At 40.8% G+C, this 27,495-nt stretch overlaps 1 protein-coding gene across 1 annotated transcript in view; it reads left to right on the forward strand.

Annotated features, from left to right (window-relative positions):
* LOC133021663 (contactin-associated protein-like 5) overlaps positions 1-27,495 on the forward strand; it is a 91,782-nt gene that overhangs the window by 55,658 nt on the left and 8,629 nt on the right. Inside the window, exons 13-19 of the mRNA XM_061088610.1 lie at positions 4,872-5,072; positions 9,573-9,729; positions 11,026-11,153; positions 14,714-14,884; positions 15,729-15,947; positions 21,178-21,417; positions 24,456-24,683. Of these exons, the coding sequence (XP_060944593.1) occupies positions 4,872-5,072; positions 9,573-9,729; positions 11,026-11,153; positions 14,714-14,884; positions 15,729-15,947; positions 21,178-21,417; positions 24,456-24,683 (1,344 nt within the window). The remainder of the gene's footprint in view (positions 1-4,871; positions 5,073-9,572; positions 9,730-11,025; positions 11,154-14,713; positions 14,885-15,728; positions 15,948-21,177; positions 21,418-24,455; positions 24,684-27,495) is intronic.

Consider the following 27,495-nt stretch of genomic DNA (forward strand, 5'->3'; position numbering starts at 1 on the left):
TTCAGGTTGATCATTTTAAATTGTGTTATTACTTGGAAATGTTTACATGCTCTAATGTTCAGAAAACATCACTTTCCTCAAACTCATTGCTGCAGCTCATCGTGTCAGCCTCTGTCTCAAACACTTGAGATCAGCTGCTTTCTCTTTGATGTCCAGCTCCTGTTTAGCTCAGTCTGCTCTGATTGGCCCAGCTGCCCCACTCTGTTGTGATTGGTCAACAGCTTGCATTACATGCAGGAAATCGCTCTTCCTATCTTTATTTTGGGGCGTGTCGGACTAGCTGTTTGGCATGTGTTATGGAAAAGTACGACATCATTTCACTCGGGAGGTACTGTCGAGGCGTTTCAGGAGCATCAGTGCACTTTGCAGGAGTTTTAGTTTATATAGAACACCTTAAATGACACATGAGGAAATAAACAGAGCCCCATTGGAATACTCCAAGTACCCGTTGCTTAAAGGTTCAGGTTGTAGAATTTATCGACATCTAGTGGTTAAGTTGCATGTTGCAGGTTAATCTTCCTCAGCTCACCCTTCCCTTTCAAACATGAGAGAGAACCTGTGGGAGCCTTCAGTTGTCATACAAACTCAAAAGGTGTTTAGTTTGTCGAGTTTAAGCTACTGTAAAAAACATGGCGGCCTCCGTAGAGAGGAACCGCTCCCAAATAACGGCCCATTCTAGGGTAAAGAAATCTTGTATTCATACAATTTAGATGAAACACATCACCATGATTATTAAATATTCGATTTCAGCCGATAGATGCCTTTCCCCAAAATCGTACACACTGGACCTTTAAGTTAACCCACAAGAAGTTTCCTGCGCCGTCTTCTGAAATCAGCCTTGTAAAAGCTGCTCAGATTAAGAAAGTGTCGCAGCAAGATAACGTTTTAAAAAGCTTAGTCTAAATGATCACCAGTGGCCTCTAGAGGCTACAATTTCCATCAGAGCATGTGGTCATTAAAGTCAAAAGGGCTAATCCCCCTGGAAACATTAATCTGCTCAGTTACTTTCATGGCGGTGTGCCAGTGAGTTATGATATTTTGCATGCAACGGCTGACATTTTGAACTAATAACGGCGCCATAAAGAAGTGACCAGCCTGGAAATTATTAGTCCTCAGGAAAGAATGATGCTGTGCAGTGAGTTTATCAGAAATCCGCCTGTTGCATTTGGGTTCTCTTTTGTTTAAGTGGTGATTTTGACCTAAATGTTCTGCCACAGTCAAGGGTCACATTAGTATTCATTCAGCAGTGAAGAAGGAATATTTACATCAAAGGTTTGTCCATTGATTTTTGAAATACAGTACAATTTCCTGATGTTAATGTGTCGCTCAAGGAGAAATCATTGACCTCTCCCTAAAGGAAGAGAAAAAAAGAGGCGGATCCGTCAATAAAATAATTAGGTACTGTGCTCCGTGCAGCACAAACATCCGAAACAAACTTCATGGCAACTTGTTGAGTTTTGAGCACCTATTGAGTTCCCTGTTTGACTTTGAATGATCTGCAGGGGGGGGATTCTAAATCGTTGGGCGTCAGAGTGAGCTTGGGAAAAGCCTCCTCTCTGTATGCCTTAGTTAGTTTACTTAGTTGAGCTCAAATTTCCTCCACCAAGGAGGTTTTGTTTTTTGCACCTGTTCATCGGTATGATTGTTTGTTTGGATTACTTACAAACAACCGGACAGATTTTCACAAAACTTGGTGGAAGGACAAGTACTGGTCCGAGAAATATACATTTAAATTTGAGCACAGACTCACAGCAAGAGGATTCGCGGCCAACGTCTTTCTGTGTGGAGTGTGAATATTCTACCCGTGTTTCCTCTGGCTTCCTCCCACCGTCCAAAGAAATGTAGATTGGTTTTGGTTGGCGATTTGTCCTGGATGTACCCCATGACCCTTCAAAGGATAAGCAGATAAGATAATGGATGGGAATGTTGGAGTTTATATGCCCAACATTCCCATCCATTATCTTTTCTATTCTAGTGTTCAATTGTGTTTATTTGTTGGTTTGTGTGGCTGTAAACAGGATTCTCAATAACTAAACTATCGGTCAGGGTGGGATATGACCAACTGAAAACTTACAACTTTGGATCAGACCCACATAAAGGATCCACTTTCTTTAACATTGTGAGATAGAGCGTTAACCTTGGCAGAGGTATGCGCTCCCCAAGCACCCTTCTAGTGTTATCTAATTCCATAGACACTCAACAACTGAGCTAAGACATCGTAATCTTGCTGTTTGATATAACTTCAGACTTTACTAAATGGTAAAATTAAGTCTGTCCTGGGGCATTTTTTAGTTTCTGACTCTGGAAGAGTAGGAAAAACTGTAATTACTGCCTCTCTTTATACCAAACCAAAGACATTAAAGCTACTCTCAGTGATTTGCTTCTGATAACTAATGTAAAACTGCTTAAAAAAATATTCATATTTTTTTTCTTGCCTCAGTTTACAGAGCCTCCCTTGAAACAGTTTGGAGCCTCCCTGGGGAGTCCCGCCTCCCTCTTTGAAAGCCTCTGAACTGCAGTAAACAATTAGTGTAAATTATAAAACTGCGTCTTAAACCAGTCTAGTGTAACTAGCGTAGAAGCATGGCCTCCATCCGCCCCTATGGTATCCTGTGAAGCCACCGTGCTCTTCATCGGCTGAACTGTGGCACCAAAGATGTGACGTTTGACGGACAGGGAGAGACACGCAACACGATTCCCAGTCCTTGTGACCTAAAGGCACAAAACACAGAGTATAAATTTCTGACACTGTGGAGACAGTACTCATCAGTTACCTGTCACAACTTTCCCAGATGCTTTGTCCTTTTCAAGGTTAATGTGCTGCTCATGTCATTACGGAGGAGAGCCATCTTTTTGCTTTGTGGTTCTAGCATTTCTGTCTCACCCTCAGCAGCAGTGATGCCTCAGCTTGACCTCAATTAAAGAATCTATTAGAGATGTAAATAACTGTAAGCCTCACAACCTAATGTGAATAATCAATCAAAAAGCGGAGAGGGATTTCCTCTAAGGCAGAGTAAACACAAAAACCACATAATGAATATTGAGTGAGGATGGAAATAAGATGGAGTCTTCATCTGATTTTATCGTACACACTGTTTGAAAGTAAATTATGCACAGAAAATGAGCCGGAAAGAGAAAGAAATTCAAATTAGAGTGGCTCATGGTTTGTTTTGGGGACGCTGAAGGTTTTCATTTCACAGACTGGGCGTAGAGAAGGGAGTAAATCCAATGAATGGAAACTGCTCAAGTGCTTTTGTTTGTTTTTTTCCAGTGATGCAGATCTGCAGAGATCTGTGAAATGTCACCAGCAACACAGATGGTTCAGCCAAGAACACACAACGTCTCACTGAGTCGTTAATGAACTTGGCCAAAAGCGAAGCTGTGCAGTAAATATGACACAAATGGGTCAGAGCGACAGCAAAACAACATGATTCATCAAACCACTTAAAATATAATAATTTATTTTTGTAAAAATAAAACATCAGACATGGCCTTGGCATGTCAGTTTCCTGTTCTCATGACATATGGTGCTTTATTTTACCATGAACTGTGTTTAAATTCATTTTAAAATATTTAGTTTTGTGTTCTTCTTGAACATATCACTATTGTCCTGCTTCATCATAGACTGTATATGAAGATGGACAACGGTTCCCCATATGTGTTGCTGGCTAAACCCTCCACTTAATGTTAGCGGATGGGACATGGACCAAGATAAAAAGTCAATCTACATGTCAAAGAAATGATTGTCAAAGATGGCTGCTGTCATTTTAGGTAGTTCTCATCAAACGAGATGCATTTTCAAGTGTTCTTGTTTTTGATAATCTGTGTAATTAGTTATTTGATGCTGTGAAAATGGGGGAAGAGTCCAGACAGCTGAGAATCCAGACAGCTGAGACTGACTCACGTTTTAAAAGTGTATTATATATTTACTTCAGAACAAAGTCCTGCTCTTACTTTCTGAATAAAGGAGCTAGCTCAAAACACTCGCTACTTTCTGTCGCAACAACCCCAAAGCCCTAAGGAACCTGCTTAAAGCGGACAAACTAATATCAATGCCATGTATAAAACTTAGATACTCAAGTGCCTCCCTATGTCTCAAACTCAGACCAAAATAAAACTAGCTCAAACTACCCAGGTGGGACCTTTTTGCTTCAATGATCTCAAAGTAGGCTAAACAAGAGCGACTCTTGGGATTTTGAGGTATGTTCTCGTTAATTCAGAAAAACAGAGCACTTCTTTTTTCTGGTGAATTCATTATGCATATGTAGCATTCAGATCGCAGAAAATATATGAATGTGAAAGATGTGGGCAGATTTTCAAACTAATTGTCTTTGCAAGACACACCTTCTTCTGTATTTAGAGTAAAGGTGTGAATAGGGGGTTAGGGTAAACAGTAACACACCTATTTAATGGTGGAGAAGGTGTTGATACTGGCGGTTGCCAGATGGAAAATGTTAAAGTGTCGTACCAGAAGCTTAAAATTAGGATATTTTGAAGAACATTATCGTAGTAGGGATGGGGCGTTTAATACCTACGTTTCGAAGCTGTGTCGAGATTCCAAAGTGATTTAGGGGCAAGGCACAAGGCTCTTATTTTGAAAAACGAGACAGAAAGGACTTGTGTTAAGTTCACAAGGCACAACGTAACGGTCACGTGCATCATCACAAGGCATGAGTGGCTGATAAGACATCACGTGAGAAGAGATGTGTAAACAAAACGATCATGTTATCGTACATCATGCATTGTTGATTTCACAGAGAGCAACATTTTCGTACAGATAACGCTGAGTGGATAAGATCACCAACAGTCAAGTATGTAAAGAGGGGATTTACGAGCGGCTTTATGTTAACAGGTTGAATTTTGTCTTGCAGAAGAGAAGGTGTGGACGGTGGTGACCCACAACATTTCAGCTCCAGTCACAGTCCAGAGCTCCTCTCCTCAGAAACCTTACGTCACGACCTTCAACTACAGCGCGTCGGCCGAACAACTGCGCGCCATCGTGTCAGGGTCAGAGCAGTGCCAACAGGAAGTGGTTTACAACTGCAAGAAGTCCCGACTCTTTAATACTAAAGGTACATTGTGTTGTTGTATGTTCTTTTTTTAACTTATTCTCCTCTGTTTCAATTACTGTTCTTTTCATTTGCGTTTTTTTCATTCTGTTAAGCATTTTCTAACTTTGTTAAAGAAAGAACTTAACAAATGACCCGTATTTTTCCTCGAAACCTTCCTTAGGTCATAGCAGTCTTGAAGTAAACGAGATAAACATGGCAGTGGTGTGACAAAGTAATCTGCCAGGAGGAGTTTGAATGTTTGGTTGACTGCATATGAAGATTGAATAGGCATTATAGGTCATAAACTCTTCCTCCTCAATGTTAGTGAATGGGAACGAAAACGTCAGGGTGCACCTCAAGTAGGTTTTTTCAGAGATGGTTTGTTTTTTCTCTTTCAGTTTCATTTCCCCAGCAAATTTGGTTTTTATTGGTTATTTGATGCTGTGAAAACGGGGTGAAAAGTCCCGACTGACAGCTGAGCCTGACTTGTGATTGGTCAAGTGTGTGTGTTGGTGGGACTTCACTACCACAGCTCCACACACTCCATGATTACCGCTAAAGAAACTGTCTCCAAAAGACGCCCCCGGCTCAAGATGGCAGCGCTCGAGTCCAAGATATTTTGGCCTCATTTTTGAAGTGGAGACATGTCGTCCATCTTTATTCACAGCCTATGGTTTGGCCACCCAAGTGCCAGATGCTGTCAGTGTGAGATTGGGCAGAAGTTGAGCAATCAACCCTTTGATCAAGTCTTCTGCGTTGCCATCATTCATTATTCATTCAGATAAATGAGGAGACTGCATTTTATCAGGCTACACCCGCTCTGGAAATGGCCTTATTATGGAAGTTGTGTGGGTTTGCCGTTACTTTACTTTGCAGCGTCAGGGGAGTGTTTGTTGTGACAGTGTGAGTTGAAAATCAGGCTGTTTTCGCTCTGTTACGTTGGGAGCTGCTGCCCCATCAGTACCAACCCCCCCCCCCGTGCCTCACTTGCCTTTTTGTGTTTTTTTACAATAAGTGGTGAGGCGGTCTCCAATCTTTTTTGTGTGCATTCATCTTGAACTGCTCTTGCACCTATGCCGTCCCAAACATCCAAACATTTGCTCTTAAACCATGAAACATTCATGATGTCCCAGTTCCCGCCTCGTCCCTCGGTGCCACGCGTGTGCAAACAAACAAGTTCATTATCACACTAGACTTCAAAGAGAGACGGAAAACAAGCTATTTTGTGGCTGCATGACGACTTTCAGAAGGAGACTGATTTTTTTTTTTTTTTTTTTTTTAAATAGTTGCCTTTGTTGTCTGTGAACAAACAGAAAGAAACCGCAAATGTTTCCTTGCACATCACCGTGCTGCAGGTGCACAACACAATATCCCCTTTGACAACAAACCCCGAAAAAAAGCACGCTCAAATTAATTGTTGGACAAAATTGCACTTACCAAATGTACATTTACAGGAAAGCAGTAGGTGTTTACAGATGAAGACATGTGCAGAGAGAAGCTCAAGTGTACCTCCAGTCTATGGAGCTCAGCTGCTCAACGTGTCTCCACTCGTCTCACATGTCAATCTCTACTGTTCTCTTTAAAAAAAACAGATGTTCACTCACTTAATGTGCTTATGGTTATGGGTTCGACTCTCACCTGATTTGCATTTTTAAACCCACCCTGATAAATTTGCTCAGAATTGGGTGTGTGGCTTCTAACGCAGCAGCGATTTAATGAGTGCTCCTCTCGGTGTCCTAGTCTCCAGTCTTGTTATTTCAACAGTTTTATTTTTATCCAGCAGTACATGTTGTTTTTTTTTAGGTACTTGTTTCATGTGTCTACATGAAGCATACTGTTTCTGTATGAAGGCACGACGCAACTTGGCATTTGGAAAACCTTCATTAAAGTCTGCAACACGCTCATCGCTATCCGCCTGACCGGCTCCGGTCGGTCGTGGTTTATTGAAAATGACACCAGCGATACGATAGAGCCCATTTTTATGCTTATTTTTCACTGTTGTCAAAGATCTTTGCTGGAGATGAGGTGCAGTGGAAGAATGATGATGTTGGCCTACCAGCCACTCGCTGTTGAGATGTATCTTCTATTTACTGGGGGGGGGGGGAATCATTTTGCTCAAATGCCCGCTGCACACCGGATTATTTTCATATCGGAACTGATTTTACAATAGTGGGAGATGACAGATGTGAAGGACTCTTAATCTTTTAATCTTGCGAACGCTCACACTAGACGCAAAACCACACATTTGGAATTTAAACAGACGATTTCTGAGCAGTGATTCTAGAGACTCACAGAAACTCTTGGTATCAAACGTGACTTCAGAGTAAAAACAACAAGGAAGTGGACAACCAGCATCGTCCGCTGGTTGTGTAGTGTTTAGCAAAACAGAACACTATACTATATAAAAGTATTTTTCACCATGAAGGCAACCATGTTTCGGGTCTTAGCAGTAGTAGTGGGTTTGTGTTCACATGCAATGGTTGTTCTTTTCCTACAACACGAGTCAGTCAGATTTTAAATTGGCAAGGAAATCAGCTAGGCATCGATTCAGTTCAGTTAGATTAAATCTGGAAAACCCTCACACTACAGGATCATTTGACCAGATAATCTGTTCTGTTCAGTCTGAAATCGGCAACATCCCTGCGATTGTCAGGAGGCCTGAAAACAGTCCCAAAAATGTTCCAATAATCCTCTCGTGAGCAGTGGGCATTAGTCTTTGGCTGAGACTGATGCGCTTCCAATTTTTAATGCCAAGTATTTCTTGGAGTCTTAATTCTCTTATTGCCAATTACTCCGAACAAAAGCGTCAAAATAGATGTTATCTTACGTATCAGCTGAAAGAATTTTTATGTTTCATTACCATCCTTCATGCTCCTGTAATTCACAACTCCTTCGTTTTGTAGCCGCTCTCAGGACTTTGTTCGCAGCACTTGTAAAAAATAAACAAAGAGCAGGGAGAGGGATGCATTTGCTTTCTCGCCGTGTGTAACTCCTGTCAATATCCACCCAATTTAAGGGAGAGAGTGAGACTGACCTCTACTTCAGGAGCTATTGATTGTTGCCTTTTCTTATTTGTGTACCTGTTCGGTGTCTGGATGGCGATTTAAAAACAGGCAGCAGAACAGAGGGGATGTGGTTTGTCTGCAGTGATGGGATCGAGGGTAAAGACAATAAGGCGAGGGTTATTTCCAACCTTTGTAATGCCAACGACATCCCGCCTCCTCCGGGTTGTGCAGCCTGCGTTTCATCCTCCATCGTCATTATTGCCAACATTTATTTGATGAGGGCGTTAAGCAGTCGTTTGGACTATTGTGTGATCTGATGAGCTGAAGAGACGTTGCAATGTTCCCTACCTCGGCCCGATTCTGTGACTAAGACTAATAGGACATGTGTATCCATACATAAAAACGTTCCCTAATGCAGCTTTTAATGTATGGGTGGGAAGAAAAGCAGATTCGCATGTGACACTTAATTGTATATTCTGACATGTAGCTTAATGGGCTTTTCTCTGCCGCTGGGCTCATCTCTGATGCAGGGTCACGTTGTGTGACAGATGACTGAAGCCGGACCACTTAACCTCATAGTGGAGGTAATGAATTGTGCAGTTATGGCTTTGCTGTAGCCTCATTGACACTCACAGGAGTGTTATCATGAAATGCGAGCGGGGAATCAAAACAAACACATTTATGCAATGTAGAAAATTGCCTATTCGGTTAAAGTTCAACGTGCATTATTCATGAGGAGACGGGTCCATTTAAATGATTTATCAGAAATTAACAGCTTTGAAACCAAATCTCCTCTGTGAGTTATTATTTTCTTCTTCTGTTGTTCGCTCCTTTCTCTCCGTCTTCGACTTTTTTGATCCCTCGTTATGTTTAATTATATTTACTGTGAAATGTCATCCTTGGTTTAAGTTTGACAAATGATTTCTATATAAGCCGTTGACTTTTATTTTGTGTATATGTTTTTGGTCGTGAATATAAATTCGAGTCTGAACGATCCCCATGTCAATATTGATATAAGTCAGTGAAAATGTCAAATATTGATGAATCAGTCAGGTTCTTACATAAATAGCCATGTGTATTTTTTATATTACATATTGATGTATTGTTAGAAGCATAAACTTTCTGCTTTTGTCTTCCCTGCATCTTGCTTGATTAAGACTTGATCTGTTTACTTGTGACCCAAAACATTTTAATCATGCAAAGCGTTTTGCTTTGTTTTACTCTTTTTTTCTTTAACTCCACATTCACTGTTTTTATTTGCTTTTGTCACATGTAAGTCTTTTGCCACAGCTGCTGCTGGAAGAATAGGATTTTCTCAATGTCTTATCTAAAAAAAAATTGTTTGCTTCCATATATTTCTTCCTCTTGGATTTTAGGATAAAGCCAGTGAAGCAAAATAATGAAATCCTCCAAAAATAGACCATGACCTTGACCTACTTGAGCTAGAGCATTGGGACAGGCAGGCATCAGGCCGTGGCAGCGGCGCCTGACTGTTGGGACTGGTGTATTGTTACAGATGGAAGTCCGCTGTCCTGGTGGCTGGACCGCGAAGGAGAAAAGAGGAGTTACTGGGGAGGCTTCCTGCCCGGGGTCCAGCAGTGCTCCTGCAGCCTGGAGGAGAACTGCATCGACATGAACTTCTTTTGCAACTGTGATGCTGATACAGATGCATGGTACGTGACACAGACACTCCATATTTGACATTTCCAACCGAGAAAGAAGATTTGGTGTACCATATTTATATCAGAAGAGGTTTTCCTAACATTTTGTCCACCCTCCACTTATATCAGCTTATAAATAAGAGAAACAGCACAGTACAATTCAAGAGCACCATAAACTACAGCCTAACGATGATCATAAAGTTGAATCAGCACCTCTCTAAAACAGGCTCAACACAAACTGAAAATTATAACCTCCATGAAAGAGGATTTACTGTCAGACCGTTCTTTTAGACTGCTTTAGTGTAACTTATAACCTGAATGTATATCTAATTCACACTTATCTCAATATAAGGTCCTAATTGTGAATTAACACACTTGAATAAAGTAAAAAGACAACTAGGCCCTTAATGTCCAAAGCCCTTGAATCTCGTTGCCTTTTCTACGTGACATTTTTCTGCTGTATTCTTACATGGGCTCACTCTGACATGTTCTAGATATTTTACTAGGGGGCTGAAGGAAATGTTCTCCAAAATGTCTGGAAAATCTGACTCAGAAAATTTGTAAATAAATAAATAATAATGATAAAAGAAAATCAAGATACAAATGACTCCGGAAAATGTCTCAAAATGTCGAAAAAAAATGTATTTCTACAGAGTGACAGATAAAAACTAGTTTATGAGTTTTTAGTCATATCATTCATTACGCAATTGCTAAATAGCGACTAGCATAGAGTAAATATTCCTAAATGAGTCAAACCGCTCACAGATCCCCAGGAGCCGCTCAGACTCTGTGTAGTGTTTTTCTCCTGCACCTACCAGCCTCCACAGAGAGCTCACACCGTTTCCTTCTAAATTAAATAAATGTTTATTTATGTAATTTTCCTCATTCCAATGTTTAGAGCTCATTTTCTGTTTCTGGATGTGTGAGAACAGTTTCACAGACCAGTGTCTTATTAATTACAGCTCGCAGGTAATATTGCAATTACGATCAAGCTAATCATAATTTCTAAAGGGGCTGAATGGAGAAACAAAGGCTGCATTAGAGTTTCTGGTTTATTAGACGCCCTGGATGTCTTTGCATTCTGTGTGTTAATCCACTCCAAAGCTTCTCCGGATTCGGCTCAGTTTGCATATTTCCAGCGGCAGTTGTCTGCATTGTGATAGATTGCTCCCATTTTAATGTGTTTACTCTGCGTTCTGTGCTAATGCAGAGGAATGGATGCCTCTATCTGGACTCCCATAAAGGCATCCAGCCCTCCAGGGCTCTGCGCTGCTATTTATTTGTTCCTTTTTTTTTTGTCTGTCGCAGGGCTAATGACACGGGAATCCTCTCCTATAAAGACCACCTACCAGTCAGCCAGATAGTAATCGGAGACACCAACAGAACAGGCTCGAAAGCCATCTACCACATCGGCCCTCTGCGTTGTTATGGAGACAGTAGGTGATCACCTCAGTGTTGATGCTGCTGTGCTAGATTTGGTTGCAGATGAAGGCTTAGGGCCCATCACAGACAAACCACATTTTGATGATGTCTTTATGCTTCGTGCCTTTTTCCGGTTTATCTATGGGTAGAGAGTTAAAGCTCATCTGTTGTGTTCAGTCATCAGTGGGTCTGTCTATCTACGATGGAGGGGGTTGGGGGGATGGCAGAGCATGATGGCAGCACCGGAACATGAGAGATGGTCGATATTTATTGCTCCGTGTCCCACGGTGAGCCGCAGACACGGGGCGGGGAATTTTTAGTTGCTCATCTGCAGTCAAATGTAGTTCAAACCCCACGACTCTACTTTAAATTCAAGTGGAGATAACACAGTTTCCTAACAACTCCATGTATGTCAGGCTGAATAATGGATGAAAGACACAGTGTGAAATTATGGAGAAGACATCTACGTCATTTCCAGCAGCAATTTATGAAATATTTTTCTTCCGTCGGCCTTATGTGACTTTCTTTGCAAAATCTAAACTATTATATTATAGACTGGTGAATAAATGAAAAGAAAATTGTAGGTTATGTAAGTAATTGCGTAGCAAACAATTTTCCCTGAAGTGTAAGTGGTGTAGATAATGTGCATTTCATTTCTAGTAACGCTGCAGAACTAGAATCTGCGTCATTACCTTGAAATAATCCTTGGTTTCTTTAATAAGACATTTTCAGACACAGTAATTTTATATGAGAAACTGATTTACTTTAATGGGCTTTTTGATGTTATCATTTAACCCTGGTCTCACAACATATCCTGCAGCAATGAGTTCTACAAACAAAAGATATTGAATTTTTATTTTGTGTTTTATGTCCTCCAATAAAACGGCTCATTGAAAATGTGGCGTCTAGTAGAAATCATCGTATTAGAAACAAAGACTGTTTTGCCACAGAAGCAACTGAACTGGCTGCTGGATCAAATATTTAAACCCAAGAACCTGGGTTTGGTTTTATCTCTGGTAACAAAATAAACAGCTGTGTTGGCTGATTGCTCCCCTGTTTATCATAGCCTGTATATAACAATGCAAAAGTGAAGCCAAATCATCTGAAACCTGGTGGCTGACTGTAACATAGGTTATAAACCCAGCCTCCTCCATGTTTGCAGATGGAGCATGTTTCATGTTCATGTTTCTGATAAATTTGGTTTTAATTCGTTATTTGATGATATAAAAACAGGGTGAAACATCCTGATTGACAGCTGACACTGGCACGCAATTGGTTGAGCATGTGCATGGGCAGGACTGTGATATCGAGCCTCTAGCTGTGAGGCTCCATGCCTGAGCAGCTAAGGATCCAATAGGTGGATGCAACCTCTTCTAGGATTCTCACCTGTGACGTAGATAACCAGTTTCCTTTGTGGGATGGCTGAGCTGCAGCAGCTAACGATGTTTAAGGATAAGTTAGAAACCAAAATAGAAAAGCTGAGCCAAAATGGAAACTGTCTGGTCTATAGATGTGGTTCATAGATGTGTTTTGAAGGATGCAACCTGGGGGACAGGGCAGCAGTATCTTGGATATTTTGGCTTCAAAATTGGGGGCACATTGTCCTTCTTTATATATAGTCTATGGTTTTGATATGCTAATTTGGAACACATTTTCAATTAATATATATCTGACATCATAAAGAAATTTTTTAAATGTATTTTCAAGAAAATGTCACAATACATGTGGGAGTGTGCTACTGTGTTTGAAGTCTGCTGAGATTCTGAATCTGCTGACAGAGTCACAGCGTTTCCTCCAACCTTTCTTTAAATCACGTCAGGAGCTTCTTCCTGTATTTCTTTATCGTTTTTTTCCCTATTCAACTCCTGAATTCGTGTCAAGCTCTTTGACAGGACATGAGCTCGGAGCATCAGAGCCTGCAGCTCACCTGTCTGCGTGTCAGCAGCTGCTCGCAGGATTCTTCACAATAAAATGAGGCCTGGCATTAACGAACAAATCACTTTGACAAGCTGTGGCTGATTTACCTTATAAATCACGTTCATGTCTTAATGACCGACGTGCATGAATAACTCTGCCCTGCATCAGAAGCTACAGGAAAGCATTAAGTAGTAAATATTTCTTCTCCCACTAGTTTCAAAGAAGATACATCTTTGGATTTATTCCAGAACAATGTTTTTATATATACTGAGCCCGGCTGTTTATTCACGCCGTGAGGAAGAGTGGCCCCATATGTTTCACACTAACATTTCACACACATGTTTAACACATTTGCAGAAAACTCACACACGGCAGGCTTGCATGGATATAATGGGAGACAATAAGTGGAATTGAAATGTCAAGATCGTTTGAGATTGGAAAAATATTGGTGGAGACAAATTGGCAACACTCAGGCTCATAATGATTCAAACTATCATCTATTTTGATGCTTTGCTAACAATGGACGTCTTGCAGTTCCATGGGTAACAGCTGTGCTTCGGTGTGGAGACAGATGGACGGGTGGTCTAAGTGTGAGAACGTTTTACACCAGAGATCACAGCTTTCTACTAGACATCAACATGGGAAGAATTGGTGGCAGATCCGATTTCAGTACATCCCTTCTCTTTTGCATTTCATTATTATCACCGCCAAGAGGGATGGTGTGCGCCGCTGTCCATGAGTCTTGGTGGAAGAATGGAACACGGAGCAAGAAAGAATTCATTATACTTGGCCCCAGAGAAAGAAGCAGATCCAGGAATTGTTGTTTGGTGAATTGATGGGCTCTCTTTTCTTAGATGCTCACCAATTTCTCAGGGAAAAATGTGTGGATCTTGATGAAAAAACAAATCAGGCATATTAAGGAAACTGATATCTATGAGTGCGGTTTGATTGACTTTGTTATCATCTGCTCTGTTTTACTGTTAGCAGGATTACTCAAAAACCACTGAACCAATCTCCATGAAATGCTGGGGCAGGGTTTTGCATGACCCAAGTAAGAACCCAATAAATATTAGATCAGATCCACAGTGAGGATCATATCCAGGGATTGTTTTTCCACTTCCCTTAACATTGCAAGACAGGGTGTTAACCTTGATGGAGGTATGCACTTGCTAAGAGCCATTTTCGTGTTATCTGGTTCCAAGACTCTCAAAATAGAGATGGCGTTTTATTCTGAGTATGACTTGACTTAAGACTTAACTAAATGGAAAAATAAACTCCGTCCTGAGGTGTTATTTAGTTTTTGACTCTTGGAAAGTGGGGAAGCTGTTATTACTCCACTTATTTCACCAAACCACACACATTTAGGCTACTTTGAATGATTCGATCCTGGAATTTCTTAACTTCAACATTGTAAGATGATTTTTTTTGGATCATTTGGAAAAGGAGTTTTTAGGAGACTGACATCTATGAATGAGTGTAATTTGGTGTAAATTTACGGGGACCATTGGCGGAGACATGTGCTCCACTGAATGACGTTCTAATTGCAATTAGAGCGTCACTCACTAGATAATTTTCACAGAATGTTCCTACCTGCACTTTACTTTCAGATTTTGACTCCTTCTACAACTCCCCTCTTTATTTTCTGTCTCTCCGTCAGAGTCCATATGGAATGCAGCGTCTTTCTACCAGGAGTCGTCGTACCTCTACTTCCCCACCCTGCAGGCAGAGCTCTCCTCTGATATCTCCTTTTACTTCAAGACCAGCGCTCCTTCAGGAGTGTTTCTGGAGAACCTGGGCCTCAAAGACTTCATCAGAGTGGAGCTCAGCTGTGAGTCAGCGCTCAGACCTGCATAACAGAAGTGCTCAAAGTACACAGAGTACATGACAAGGGCACGCACGCACACTGGAAAAGAGTAACCATACATAACAACAGCCACAAAAGCTGTCAGTGATATTTCTTAGGAGTACTAGGAGTACTGTAGTTGACAGTTTAATTTCCCCATGAAGCCGGCTGTCAGGTCCGCCCGGCATGATGTAATCCTAATGACACAGTCAACAGCAATGTCATGCTGCCAAAGGAGACGTTAAAAGGTTCTCCTTGCTACACATTTAGTGGAGCTGAATTCCTTACTGATTACAGCAGATGACATAATAGAAATGTGCTGTGGATTTACTGTAACAAGGAAAATAAAAGGCTGCAGATATATTTGGATTTTTTCAAGGAAAAGATAAAAAGGTGCTCGTTTACATGAGAACCAATTAAGGAATGCACTGTAGTCTTTTAGGATTGTTTGTACTGGGACCAAACAGCATATTTAATAAGCACAGAGTACATTTGCACTGACAGCAGAGGTAGCTCCAGCAGCATCGCTTTAGTTTATTTATTGCAGTCGTTTAAAAGATGCCAAATTGTTGATTACAGTGCGTTTTGTTCACAAACCTTGGGGAGGAGTTCTCAGGATATTTGTAGCCATTATGTATTACTGCAGCATCAGAAGCATTGTGAAATATTGACAAGCTGTCAGCTGAGCCCCCTCATAAATCCATTCAGGTCATCAAGTTTTCCCAGCAGCATTGTATCACATTGCATCAGAAAGGGAGGACAGAGGAGACCATGAAAAAAAAACCAATATCACATTGGTGTGTGTGTTTTTGTGTGTGTGTGTGTGCAGCTCCCTCGGTGGTGACGTTCTCTTTTGATGTGGGAAATGGTCCGGCGGTCCTGTCGGTGAAGTCCCACCTGCCCCTGAATGACAGACAGTGGCACTACGTGAGGGCAGAGCGCAACGTGCGGGAGGCATCGCTGCAGGTCGACCAGCTCCCCCTCCGCTTCCTGGAGGCTCCGGCTGACGGGCACCTGCGCTTGAGGCTTAGCAGCCAGCTCTTCATAGGTAGGCTCGTCATCAAGCTCGATGTACTGTTCCTCCACACACACTAGGTGGGTCCAGGGGAGGAGGATGCTGTTCACTCACTCAAAATAACAAGAATGTATTTTTGGACGGCCTAATCTGCCTGAGTTGAATCAAAAATGTCACAGTTATGGTTAAGGGTGCTCTGCATAACCTTTCTATAGGAGGTGTTTGTGTGTCTTCAGGAGCCACGGGAGAAACGGTGCTCTCTCTCAGGGGCCGTGCCGCTGATGAAAGATAACAAATCTCCTACAATCTCTCACCAGAAACAGGGATTTATTTATTTACACCTTGATAAACTAATTTGTTTTGCCTATTTTGAGGCCAGTGCAGAAAACTGACAGAACACTGACTTGGTGTTAGCATTCGTTTGTTTCTTTAACATTGATTTGGATCACAACTCTGGCCAACGAAGTTTAGTCTCAACCATGGAATGTATAGAAAAACGTTGTTCGACTCCGGGTCCAGAGAGTGAAGCTAATGCGGAAGTGCCGTAAACCTGTGTTCTTTCTAATGACCAGCAGAGGGCGAATCCACTGGTCTAGTGAGCTAGTTTCTATGGAGGTCTATGAGAAAATGAATTCACACTTCATTTATAACATTTCAAGTCTTATTTTATACATTACGATGTTCATTTTGTAAAATATTGTCTATTTAAAGTCAAATAGAAGATAAGGCAGTTTGCTTTAGGCGATAATACCATGTGATTGACAGTAATAGGTGTGAGTGCATTGTACTGGAGAGCTTAGTCAGGCTCCACCCCCTGCTCCTCCAAATATAGTTACTTCTGGGGGGGTTTTTTAATAAAGATGGCACAGGAAATAATTTTGAGGCTTCAAAATGCAAGCTCACAAAGCAATGGGTGACATCACGGTCGGTTTGCACTTTACACTAACTCCTGCTGGAGCAACAATGATTCTATAGCTGCTGAATTTTTCACTGTGTTCACATCCCAGCAGCTTGGTGCTGAGCAGGTGAAAAGTTTGATTAATGAGAGCGACGTGGAACCCAAACAGTGGATTTGTGATCAATTTGAACCAAAGCAATGAGCTGAAGGTCAGTAAAACATTAATTTCTCTGTTGGTTCATCACCTGGACTGACACCTTTCACATCACACAATCCTTTGTTATAAAATGTTAATCTTACGTTACTTTTTTATAACAAGTTATTATTCATTAATGCAGCTTTAAAGAAAAGTTTCAGATTTTTCTGAAGTGAGTCTTAATACAACACTCTCGTGTCATGAGTGCTTTAATTTGGAAGAAGTGATAGACATAAAAAAGTGAGTGGAGGTATTTTCGGAAGCAGCTGGTTCTGGAACTAAAAGTCCTGCTAGTTTTCCCACATACAATGTTGTGTGGCTTATAGTTAGAGCACTTCTTCTGGTGGATTGGCCTCATTGCCCTGAACTACATCATCAGTCTAATGATTAACAACTGTGTTACAAAGCATCTGTTTCTTAAATGATAAACACATCTGGTTAATCAGGTAAATGGTGGAGGGGAAGATAGAGATAAAATCATTAAGAAGTCTGAAAAAACAATTAGTTCACTTTTCAGTTGTGGGTGAAGACAGGCCTCTTCTCCATCCATAAAGTGGCTAAGGATCTTAGGTAATGTAGTATTTAGACCTATAATGGGCCAATGTAATTGAAACAACATGATTTGTCTGCGATAATCAATACTGGCGGCTTTCACACAAACCCTGGTCTTCAAGTCATTCTCTTGTAACACACCTAGACTGTATGGACAACATTACAGCTGAAAAATGTAAATAAATAAAGTAGAATAAAAACAAATTCGACATTATAGTATAAATGAGGGTAGTAAAATGTAAAATGATGAGTCTGTATTAAATAAAATATAAAAATAAAATAAATAATAAAAATACAGGGGGGGGGAGGGGTACAGTAAAGCTAAAGGCTTCATCCCTGGTTACTTTCTCTGTTTCACAGCAGGACAAAGAAACCCACTTGAGTTGTCTAATTAAAAAAAAGAAGATACTGACATCTCATAATAACATTGCATTTGTCCCCTGTCCCCTCTAATGTAGTCGGACTACGGAGGTTATCCCTCATAGAGCATGTGGAGATAATTACAGCGAACAATAACTCTTTAAATGTCCTGCGATTATTGCATTTATATAGATTTACAAAGCGATCCTATAGGCTGCTACGAAGAACTCATTTCTTTTATTGTTTTTTCATTATTCCTCTGGTCAAGGAGCGAGGCTGCTCTCTGCCTCGTGTCACATTTCTCCAGCAGCCTTTTCCCCCTCTGACATTTTAATGTGTCTCCTTAATAATACACCAACCCTCTGGAAGCGACATAGACAACAGAAAAAATACTTTTCTCTCTATTTTAGGCCTGAGTTCATGCACTTAACGGATCATTTGGTTTAAGAACGAATATATCAGAGGAATTAAATGACAACTAAAAGCAACAATCCTCTGTGGACTGAGAAAAACATGTCATCTGGTGAAGATTAAATGGGAGAAGGTGTCATTTTTATGAAAGAACTTTTTTATTTGGATTCTGGAAGAAAACAACGATGAACATGTGATTATGTCACTTACAAAGACCTGCTCTGCCATTTGAGAACTGATTGCTAGCTCGGATGTTTGCTGCTCATTTTAATGGAATAAGAACTTGGAATATAACAAGGACTACAGCTGTAGACATGTTTCAAATAGAATGACTCTCAATGCAAGTGGGACACAAATACAACCTGATCAGTGAAAGGACATTAACCAAAAAGGAGATTGTGATTTTAACATATGTGGAGGCTAAATATGTTAACTCAGAGAAAAGACACCGTAAATATGTTGATGGAAATTATAATTTGATAAATGAAACTGAAATTAATCTTAAATTTCTCATCTTCCCCAAATATGAATACGTTTGCCAACAAGGTAAAATGTAACCATTTGATGTTCGTTTATTTGTTAACTTTTTAGCAGAATTACGCAAAAACTCCTAAACCTCTTCCCACCAAACTTGGTGGAGGAACAAAGCCTGGAACTGAAAAGAACTCGTAAAATTTAGATGCAAATGTGGTTTCAGGGGCAGATCGAGAATTCTATCCCAATGTTGTAACATCACAAAGTATGGCAATTTTTCAACATTGTCGTTATTTTTCATGGTATAATGCGCAAATCCTAATAGAGAAATATGTCATATTCAGTCAATTCAAATGAGTGTTTACAATTTGTTCCAGGTTCATATTTTCAGATCTCTAAAATGTATTTGTTCATGTTGTTAAACTGTAGCATTTCTAGTTTCATATTTTGTTTTTCCATATCACACTGTGTTGAGGTTATTTCTCTCGAGCAGTTAGACTGTGACAATATTCATTGAATTGCTTTTCATGGTCACAGTTGGTTTTCTGGACATTTTCCCCAGTTTCTTAGTGAATAATTCTTGGATCTTAATGGAAGAAATCAGGCACATTTAGGGGACTGATATCTGTGAGTGTGTGCAATTTGGTTCAGCCTGATTGAACATGAGGGGACTGTTGGTGGAGTTGTGCGCTCGACTGAGTGCCGAGTGTAGTTATTACTGCAAAACTCTATTAAACACAGCATTTCTGCAGAACTGTACGTGCCATCGCAGGGCTGTCCATTACTTCCTTTAAATTCTCCCTCTTGATTTCTGTGTCATTTCCCTGTAATTACTCTAAACGGGGACTGGAACCTCTGAGCCTCGTCCCATAGGTCTTTCAGGTTTGAGGTTTTTATAGCGTCTGTCGGCTAAAACAAGCAAAGGCGACGCGGGAAGTTTCAGATGAGAAACGGCAGCTTGCAGCATTAATATCACAAGCCCACGCTACACAAATCCAGCGCTGGTAGAGAGTGAGAAATGACCTGTGTGACCGTTAACAGGAAGCATGGGTTAATAGCAGCAAAGACACCCTCACACTATATAATACAGATAACAGCTTGTATGATAGACCAGCCTCTCCTGCTATATATTACTACATGTAACATGTGTATATGTAATAAAAAACACATATGTACACTAGACACATGCCAGCTCCCTGCAGTGTGTACACACAAAGCTACACGCCACATGAAAGAATAGAAAACTTAAAAAGTGTTGTTTGTCAGCTCAAGGGAATCATGGGAGGTGGCTGTTCCCACCTGTTTTATTTTTGTCTTTCAGATAAATTATGAGCCAAACAATTTGCTGCAGTATCTCACACCTCTGTGAGACACACTGTGCACGAGCAGCTGTCGCCAACATCTTTAACAGTTGTTTTCTAGGTATTTTGGATCGTCTTATACCACAGGGACACGTATTCTAATTGATATGTAAAACAACAACTGATGAACCTACAAGATTTCATTCTGTCAGATCGTTTTTGTTTCATTGAACTGAATCAAAATGACACACATGTTGGAGGGAGGATCAGGGAATGTCCATTGCAATGAAATTATGTTTCACACCTGATTTTATTCTATGATATTTTAGAAGTCAGACAATTACAGTATTAATTTCATTGTTTCGCTGGTTTGGAGGATGTGGATTATTTGAATATTTATTAATAAAGAATGTTCATGAAACTTTATTTTGGATATGTTGCAAACAGAAATTAAAAAACATCTGGATAGATGGAAAACTTTATTTAAGCTGAGGGCTGGAGTGCAACTTTTATTTGACCAAAAAAATTGATTTATTGTTTTATTTAATTAATACATTATCAGGTTGTTAGGCCTTTTGATAAAGTTGTCAAAGTACATGTATCGGACTGCTTTGGTGTTGTTAAGTGTGATTGCGCAGGGGGTTGTTTATATGTTTGTGTATATGAAACAATACAGGATTTAACAAGTAATAACAAGTGGACACTTTTCCCACCTGTTATTTGGTCTTTCAGAAATAGGCAAGCAACGTGATGCACTTTCTCACACCTCTATGAAACACACTGTACACAAGCAGCTGTTGCCAAAGTCCCAAACATTTGTTTTCTAAGTGCATCTCACAGAGATGTCTTATCGAACGCTGTCTCATCCATTACGTTGTATATTTAGTCATAATGAGGTTTCACATGCTTAAGTGCCTACAGGGTCGCACAAGATGCACGCTGGAATTAAGTAAACGCTTGTCGTAAATCCTCGACAACCCTAAAGGGAGCCATGATTATAAAGGCATTACAGATGCTTCTCAGCACAGCCAGCGGACATCAGATGTGATGTAACGCCCAGTGTCTCCCCAGGGGGAACGGCGTCCCTGCAGAGAGGCTTCCTGGGCTGCATCAGGACGCTGACGGTCAACGGCGTGAGCTTCGACCTGGAGGAGAGGGCCAGGATGACGCCCGGGGTGAGCTCCGGCTGTCCCGGCTACTGCAGCGGCTCCAGCAGCCTGTGCCACAACAGAGGGAGGTGCATCGAGAAGAGCAACGGCTACATCTGCGACTGCTCGCTGTCCGCCTACGGGGGAACCACCTGTAACCAAGGTGAGTCCCGCCCTTCGCCCGGTTTAAATGTAACAAAAGCAGCACGCGTCATGTAATTCTTCCAATAGATAAATTTTGATTACAACGAAACAAAGAATCGATCACTGCCGAGGTTATTCCATTAGAGAGCTCCAATAAAAGTGCGAGTAATGCAAGAGACAATTAATACTTGTCCGAACGCCAGACTCCAAGAACATTTAAAATGCATTAGACCAAATTATCTGCTGCAGTGTGTGAGCCAAGAACAGAACTGATCCGACACTGAAACCCAACGCAAATACAAGAGCAGTTGGCCAGGCAAACAGCCACATGGATTCTGCTGGAGAGGAAGAGTCCGAAGACACAGTCAGAGGAATGAGAGATGAAGATTGGGGCTGCAAATGTTGTAGCCACACTGTTTACTCTGTTTATTTCTGCTCTGTTTGTTTAGTAGTTTGTATCAGCTAGACCTGGATTGCATAGCCCCACTAGCAGCACCCGTATCCTGGATATTTAGTAGAATGTCGTCGATCTTTATTTGCAGTGTATGAGGATGACAAATGAATGTAATCAATGCTTGATATTTTACAGTTAAATCACAAACTGTATAATGAATAACATAAAAAACAGAAAACAAAAATATAGAACATGAAATAAAACTTGTTTTGTGTAAAACATAAAACTAATGCACGTATAAGGTTCCACATTATAGACTTTCTCTCTCGGATGGTAAGAGGAAGTTGTGAAACCAATGCCGTCACCTGTGTGTTCGTATGGTGTCCGATTTTGTATTTTGAAAACAAAAGTTGCATCACTGATTTTTTTTATCGTGTTCCATACTTTACTTATATTTTTTCCCACCATGTGTTTCTGCATGTCCATGTTTTCTGTTGATTTGAGTCCGTTTCTTTGTTCGTTCCCTTGGTTAGAAAACGTGATGTGTGACAGCTGTCGACTGAATAGAACCAAACCGAGGCTATTCTACGTTTTTTTTCCTCTTTTATTTATTTAGTGTATAAGCCAGACACTTGTGTTGAAACAAGCCGTCCAGCTGTGATACACGGCTGAGCTGAAGTAGGCTGGAGATTATCTGCTTCAGTGGAAGTGCTGGCACTTTCTACTGAGACCCTGTGAATGTGCTGCCCAGACGTGTGAAGAGAGACGGTGGTGTAATGGCATCTTAGTATGAAGGCAACCATCACCTTCTCCCTCCATTACCCCCAGGAAATACACATTTAATTTGAAAGTTAAGAAAAGAGTGTTTTCACACATCAAAACCCAGAGCAGGTTGGTTGTGAAGGGACTTGAACTCTCAGCATCTGTAAGGTAGCGGAGGTGTGGATGCTTCCACAGCATTTGTGAATCATCGCTGTTTTTCGAAGTAGGGTTCTTGTCATCGACTCCTTGTGGAGAAGCTTCTCTCAGCCGCCTGAGACTGTCAGCTGCTTTTAAAGGCGGTTAAAGTAACTTGTAACTCGTGTTTTAAATATAACCATATTATTGCATACACTGCAAAAAATTAAAAGGTTAAGAAAACACAAAATTTCAAGGCAACTCAATATATTCGATTTTGAGGCCGACTCAATTTCTTACAGCTCTGGCAACTTATATTTTTTTGTTCCAATCATTTATCTTTCATTATGAAAATATAAAATTCGGAGGTGCTAATATTAAGAATTGTGGTGTCACAGTTGACCAGGGTCTGGAGGATTTAACCTGTTTATTTCATAAAGTTTAAAGCTCCCACAAAGTGGAATAAACTGCCCTGATTAAGTCTTGTCATTACTTTAAATAATATCATTTTATTTATCTTCAAACAACCGGTTAACAACCCATTACGTCTATCCTGGGTCTTAAGATATCAGGACAAATTTATTCCTAATGTGCAGGTGCATGTTCATAAATTAAGATTTATCTCAGGATGTTTATCCTAGGAATTAACATTTATTTATTTATTTGTAGACGTGAAATTTGTCACCCACTATAAAGCGTTGATCAATGAAGATAATTGAATATAAATCATTTAAAGTGTGCTTTTGTAGTCGTATTGACCACTTTTAAGTACAAGGAACAGTCATCCGTTAACATGCGCACGGGCAATTAAGGGTTCAGTGTCTTGCTCAAAGACCCTTGGGCATGCAGAGTGGAGGAGCCTGGGATTGAACCACTGGCCATCTAGTTAGTGGATGTCCCGCTTTACTTCCTCACCCACAGCAGCCAGAATGATTTAACTGCGTTTACAAACACACTTACCTTCAGGAGGTCACATTAACCTTAAAGAGAGCTTCTCCCGATCGCTGGATATTTCTAAGAGGCTGTATTTTCAGTCCTTCTGCTACTTCTCTGAAGAATTTCATAGGTTTGGCCACATTCCAATAAAGCCAGTGGTTGTGTTTAATGCTAATATCAAAAATATTCATTAATGCATTTTAAATGAACCCACAGACTTCATTTTATCTCTCCCCATGAGGCAAACTACATTTCCAACCTCCTCAGTGATAAGGTTTGTGCGGATTGTTGTGTGTATCCATCCATATATTTTCTGCCACTTATCCGAGGTCGGGTTGCGGTGGCAGGGGTGCTCCAGACATCCCTCTCCCTGGGGGGGGGGGAGGTTTCCTGAGGCGTTTACAGACCAGATGGGAAGTATAATCCCTCCAGCGAGTTCTTGGTGTAACCTGGGGTCTTCTCCCAGTTGGAGGCGCATGGAAAACCTCCAAAGGAAGTAGCCCATGAGGCAACGTAATCAGATGCCCAAACAACCTTCCGACGTTGAGGAGCTCCCCCCGGGTGTAAGAGCTCCTCATCCTATCTCAGCCCAGAGACCCTTCGGAGGAAACTAATTCTGGCTGCGTATATCAGCGATCTCCTGGTCACTGCCCACAGCTCATGACCATCGCTGTTCCATCTAATACTTTCATATTAGGAGGTGTAATGGAAATAGGATCCTCTGTGAACTGTGAGCTCGGCTTTATCTCTTAATCTTGTTTCAAGACAGTGGCTTCCTGCACTGAAACGGTTATTTTCCTCCCCTCTCTTGTGTTCCTGTGTGTGCACAGAGGTGTCGGTGTCCTTTGACAGAGAGTCCTCGGTGACCTACACCTTCCAGGAGCCGTTCTCGGTGATGCAGAACAGGAGTTCGCAGGCCACCAGCGTTTCCACGGAGAGCAGCAGCCGGGCCAGAGAGGACGTGGCCTTCAGCTTCGTCACGTCCCAGAGGCCGGCCATGCTGCTGACTGTCAGCACCTTCAGTCATCAGTACATCGCTGTCATCCTGGCCAAAAACGGTACAAACAGATTTGAACATTTATACGATAAAAACACACAGATCTTTAATGGTAAATATATTCAACTATTTATAGATTTCAAAACTTAAATCACCAACTGTTAGCAAACACCTCCTCCGCCTGGCTGCACACGTGGCAGCGAAACACTTCCACCGTGAAGTGGTTGTTTTAAACATTTATATGCACATTTCATATGAACACATCAGTTATGTAACCACAGGCCTTTGAAGCCATTTCAGACTCACTCAGATAAAATGCCACATCATTACACAGTGGCAGTTATTGGGAAGGGAAACAAAGCGTTTGACATATGAAGCTCCCTGTGATGCCCTCAGGTCTGCAGCCGTCGAAATGAGAGCGATGTGATCCAAAATGTTTTATTTGATTTATTATAAAGGTTTTGGATCCGGTGAGCAGTGCTTGTGGATAAGCTTAGTGGCAACTCAGTGAATTTGATTTGAAATTAAAATATTATTTGGATTATTTTTTGCTGTTAGTGGAATTAATTCAAATTTCTCATGTTGAATTTGCCTTAATTGACTCTGCAAATTTGCCTAGTTGACTAAATATGTTTTGCACACTTAATTAATTGTAAGCAACTTAGCAACTAAGCAACATTTATTTTCATTCTCACACACAGCTTCTGCAGCTACAAAGAGACAAACCATCCACACTCACATTCACACTTGCTGTTTATACAGAGTCTCCAGTTATACTGACCCAATCTGCATGATTTTGGATTGTGGAAGGAAGTACCCAGAAAAAAACACATGCAGTCACGAAGAGGGGATTTAAACTCTACACAGAAAGACCCCTGCTTAAAGCCAAGAACGTTTTTGCTCGTGTTTGGTCAAACTGATTTACTAAAATCATACCGTGACGGATAAACTTGGAGCTAGGCGTGAGAAAATATTTTAATCGTCTGGTGAGAAAGAAAAAAATCTGCAACCGCAGCTCATAGCGTATGTCACACAGGTAGACACAGTCCCTGCTCTCTCAGGCTGACAGGGTTACCAAACAATCTCACATTATTACAGAGGAGATTGCTTCCTTGACAGCGGGGTTGGCCCACTTTGAAACGAGACCCACCAGAGTTCAATTGGAAACGGAGAGAGATGATCCTGTTTAGGCAGAAAAATGGAATCCACTTAAATTAGAAGGATCTAATCAAAAACCCACTGCACTCCCATGTTAGTTCTTTTATTATGTCTAACCTTCAGCAGGTTGTTATGACATGTGCAGATGTGCCTATAAAACAGATATGGCCGCTTCAGGGATCTGAGGCTGCTGAAATATGAAGAAAAAAAGAATCCATATGTGTTCTTACATTTTTAAAAGTTTATTTGCATGTCATAATGCTGACAGCTGAGGATCAGAGCAGAGAATCAGAGAGACTGTTTATATCACCGGTGCCACAGCCAGAATTATTATATTACTGGAGCCGCCCCCACAACTCTGCAAACCGATAATAGGCGAGGGAGTAAAGTGAACCGCCGCAGCTCTGTTCCTCTGCATCTCCGAAAAGACTCTACTTCGAATATGATATAATAGATTAGAATGCATTCATTTGTCAAACCCAAGCATTCCAATTAAATGTCCATCTGTAACACACACACACGCACACACACACAGACACACACACACATACAGAGCACTAGTTTATATAAATATGAAAGACAGTAGATGCATAGTGGTCCATACAGTAATAGCATACATACACAATTATAAACTAGAATATAGAGTGCACAACTCCACCAAGCTCCAACAGTTGTAAATTCCCTAGATCAGCATTTTTATTTGGATCTCCACAAAATTGCACAATTCATAAATATCAGTCCCCTGATCCATGAATTATTCTCTGAGAAATTAATGAAAATGTTAAAAAATGTCTGGATCTTGATATATCTGGATCCACACCTTGATATGGATCTGGTTCTTCCCTGGTAAACCATCCAGTAGTTTGCGTAATCCTGCAAATCAACAAACAAGCATGCAAACGCATTGCACAAATTTCAAAGTAAAATATTTGACAGCCTTCACGTTTAGTTATGAAGACTAATAAAACAAAAACATACTAAAACACAGAAAATTGCTTAAAAACAGCGAACATAGAATCAATTCTATAGTAATGATTTAGGGGAAATAAAAATCACGTTATAAGCAATGACATCATTCAATGAAAACTGGTTTAAAAGATTTTTCAAACATGCCAAGAGAGGGGTAAAGATTTTAGGAAGTTAAGGATTTGTTGCAGCTCATTCTTATCATGTGGTGCATGCAAATAAAAAGGACGATTTACCCATCTTTGCTCTGAAACCTCATTCTGATATCGTGTTAGCAAAGATGTGTCTGTTTTTTTTTTTTTTAAAAAGAGCATTAAGACCTATTTATATTTGGATTAAATTGTCTCACGTTACGTCCAGAGAAGTTTTCAGATAAGGTCGTCACATGTCAAACTCTTGCTACCGAGCGTTTCCTGCTATCGACCCAAGAAAAGCCTCAAGGGTCGAAGCCGGGAGCCTTTAAGCTGTTTCCAAACTTCGGCTCTTCATACTGGGTGACACCTGTGTGCGGTTTTTCCTCACAGTCCGTGTCCTAATGCACTCTCCCATGTTATATCTGAACGCCCACGTTCCCCGGGTCTGTGTAAACACTGAAGGGGACACTTCATCCACCCTGACCGTCATCTAGGAGCACTTGCTGGATTTGAAATGAATCACAACACAAAGCCCTTCACCTACAGACGAGGAATTGTTATATTGACCCAGCTCCTCTCGAAAATACTCTGCCCGCTGATTCTCTGATCTTCAGG

The sequence above is a fragment of the Limanda limanda genome, chromosome 16 (genome assembly GCF_963576545.1).
Source record: "Limanda limanda chromosome 16, fLimLim1.1, whole genome shotgun sequence".
Taxonomy (NCBI): domain Eukaryota; kingdom Metazoa; phylum Chordata; class Actinopteri; order Pleuronectiformes; family Pleuronectidae; genus Limanda; species Limanda limanda.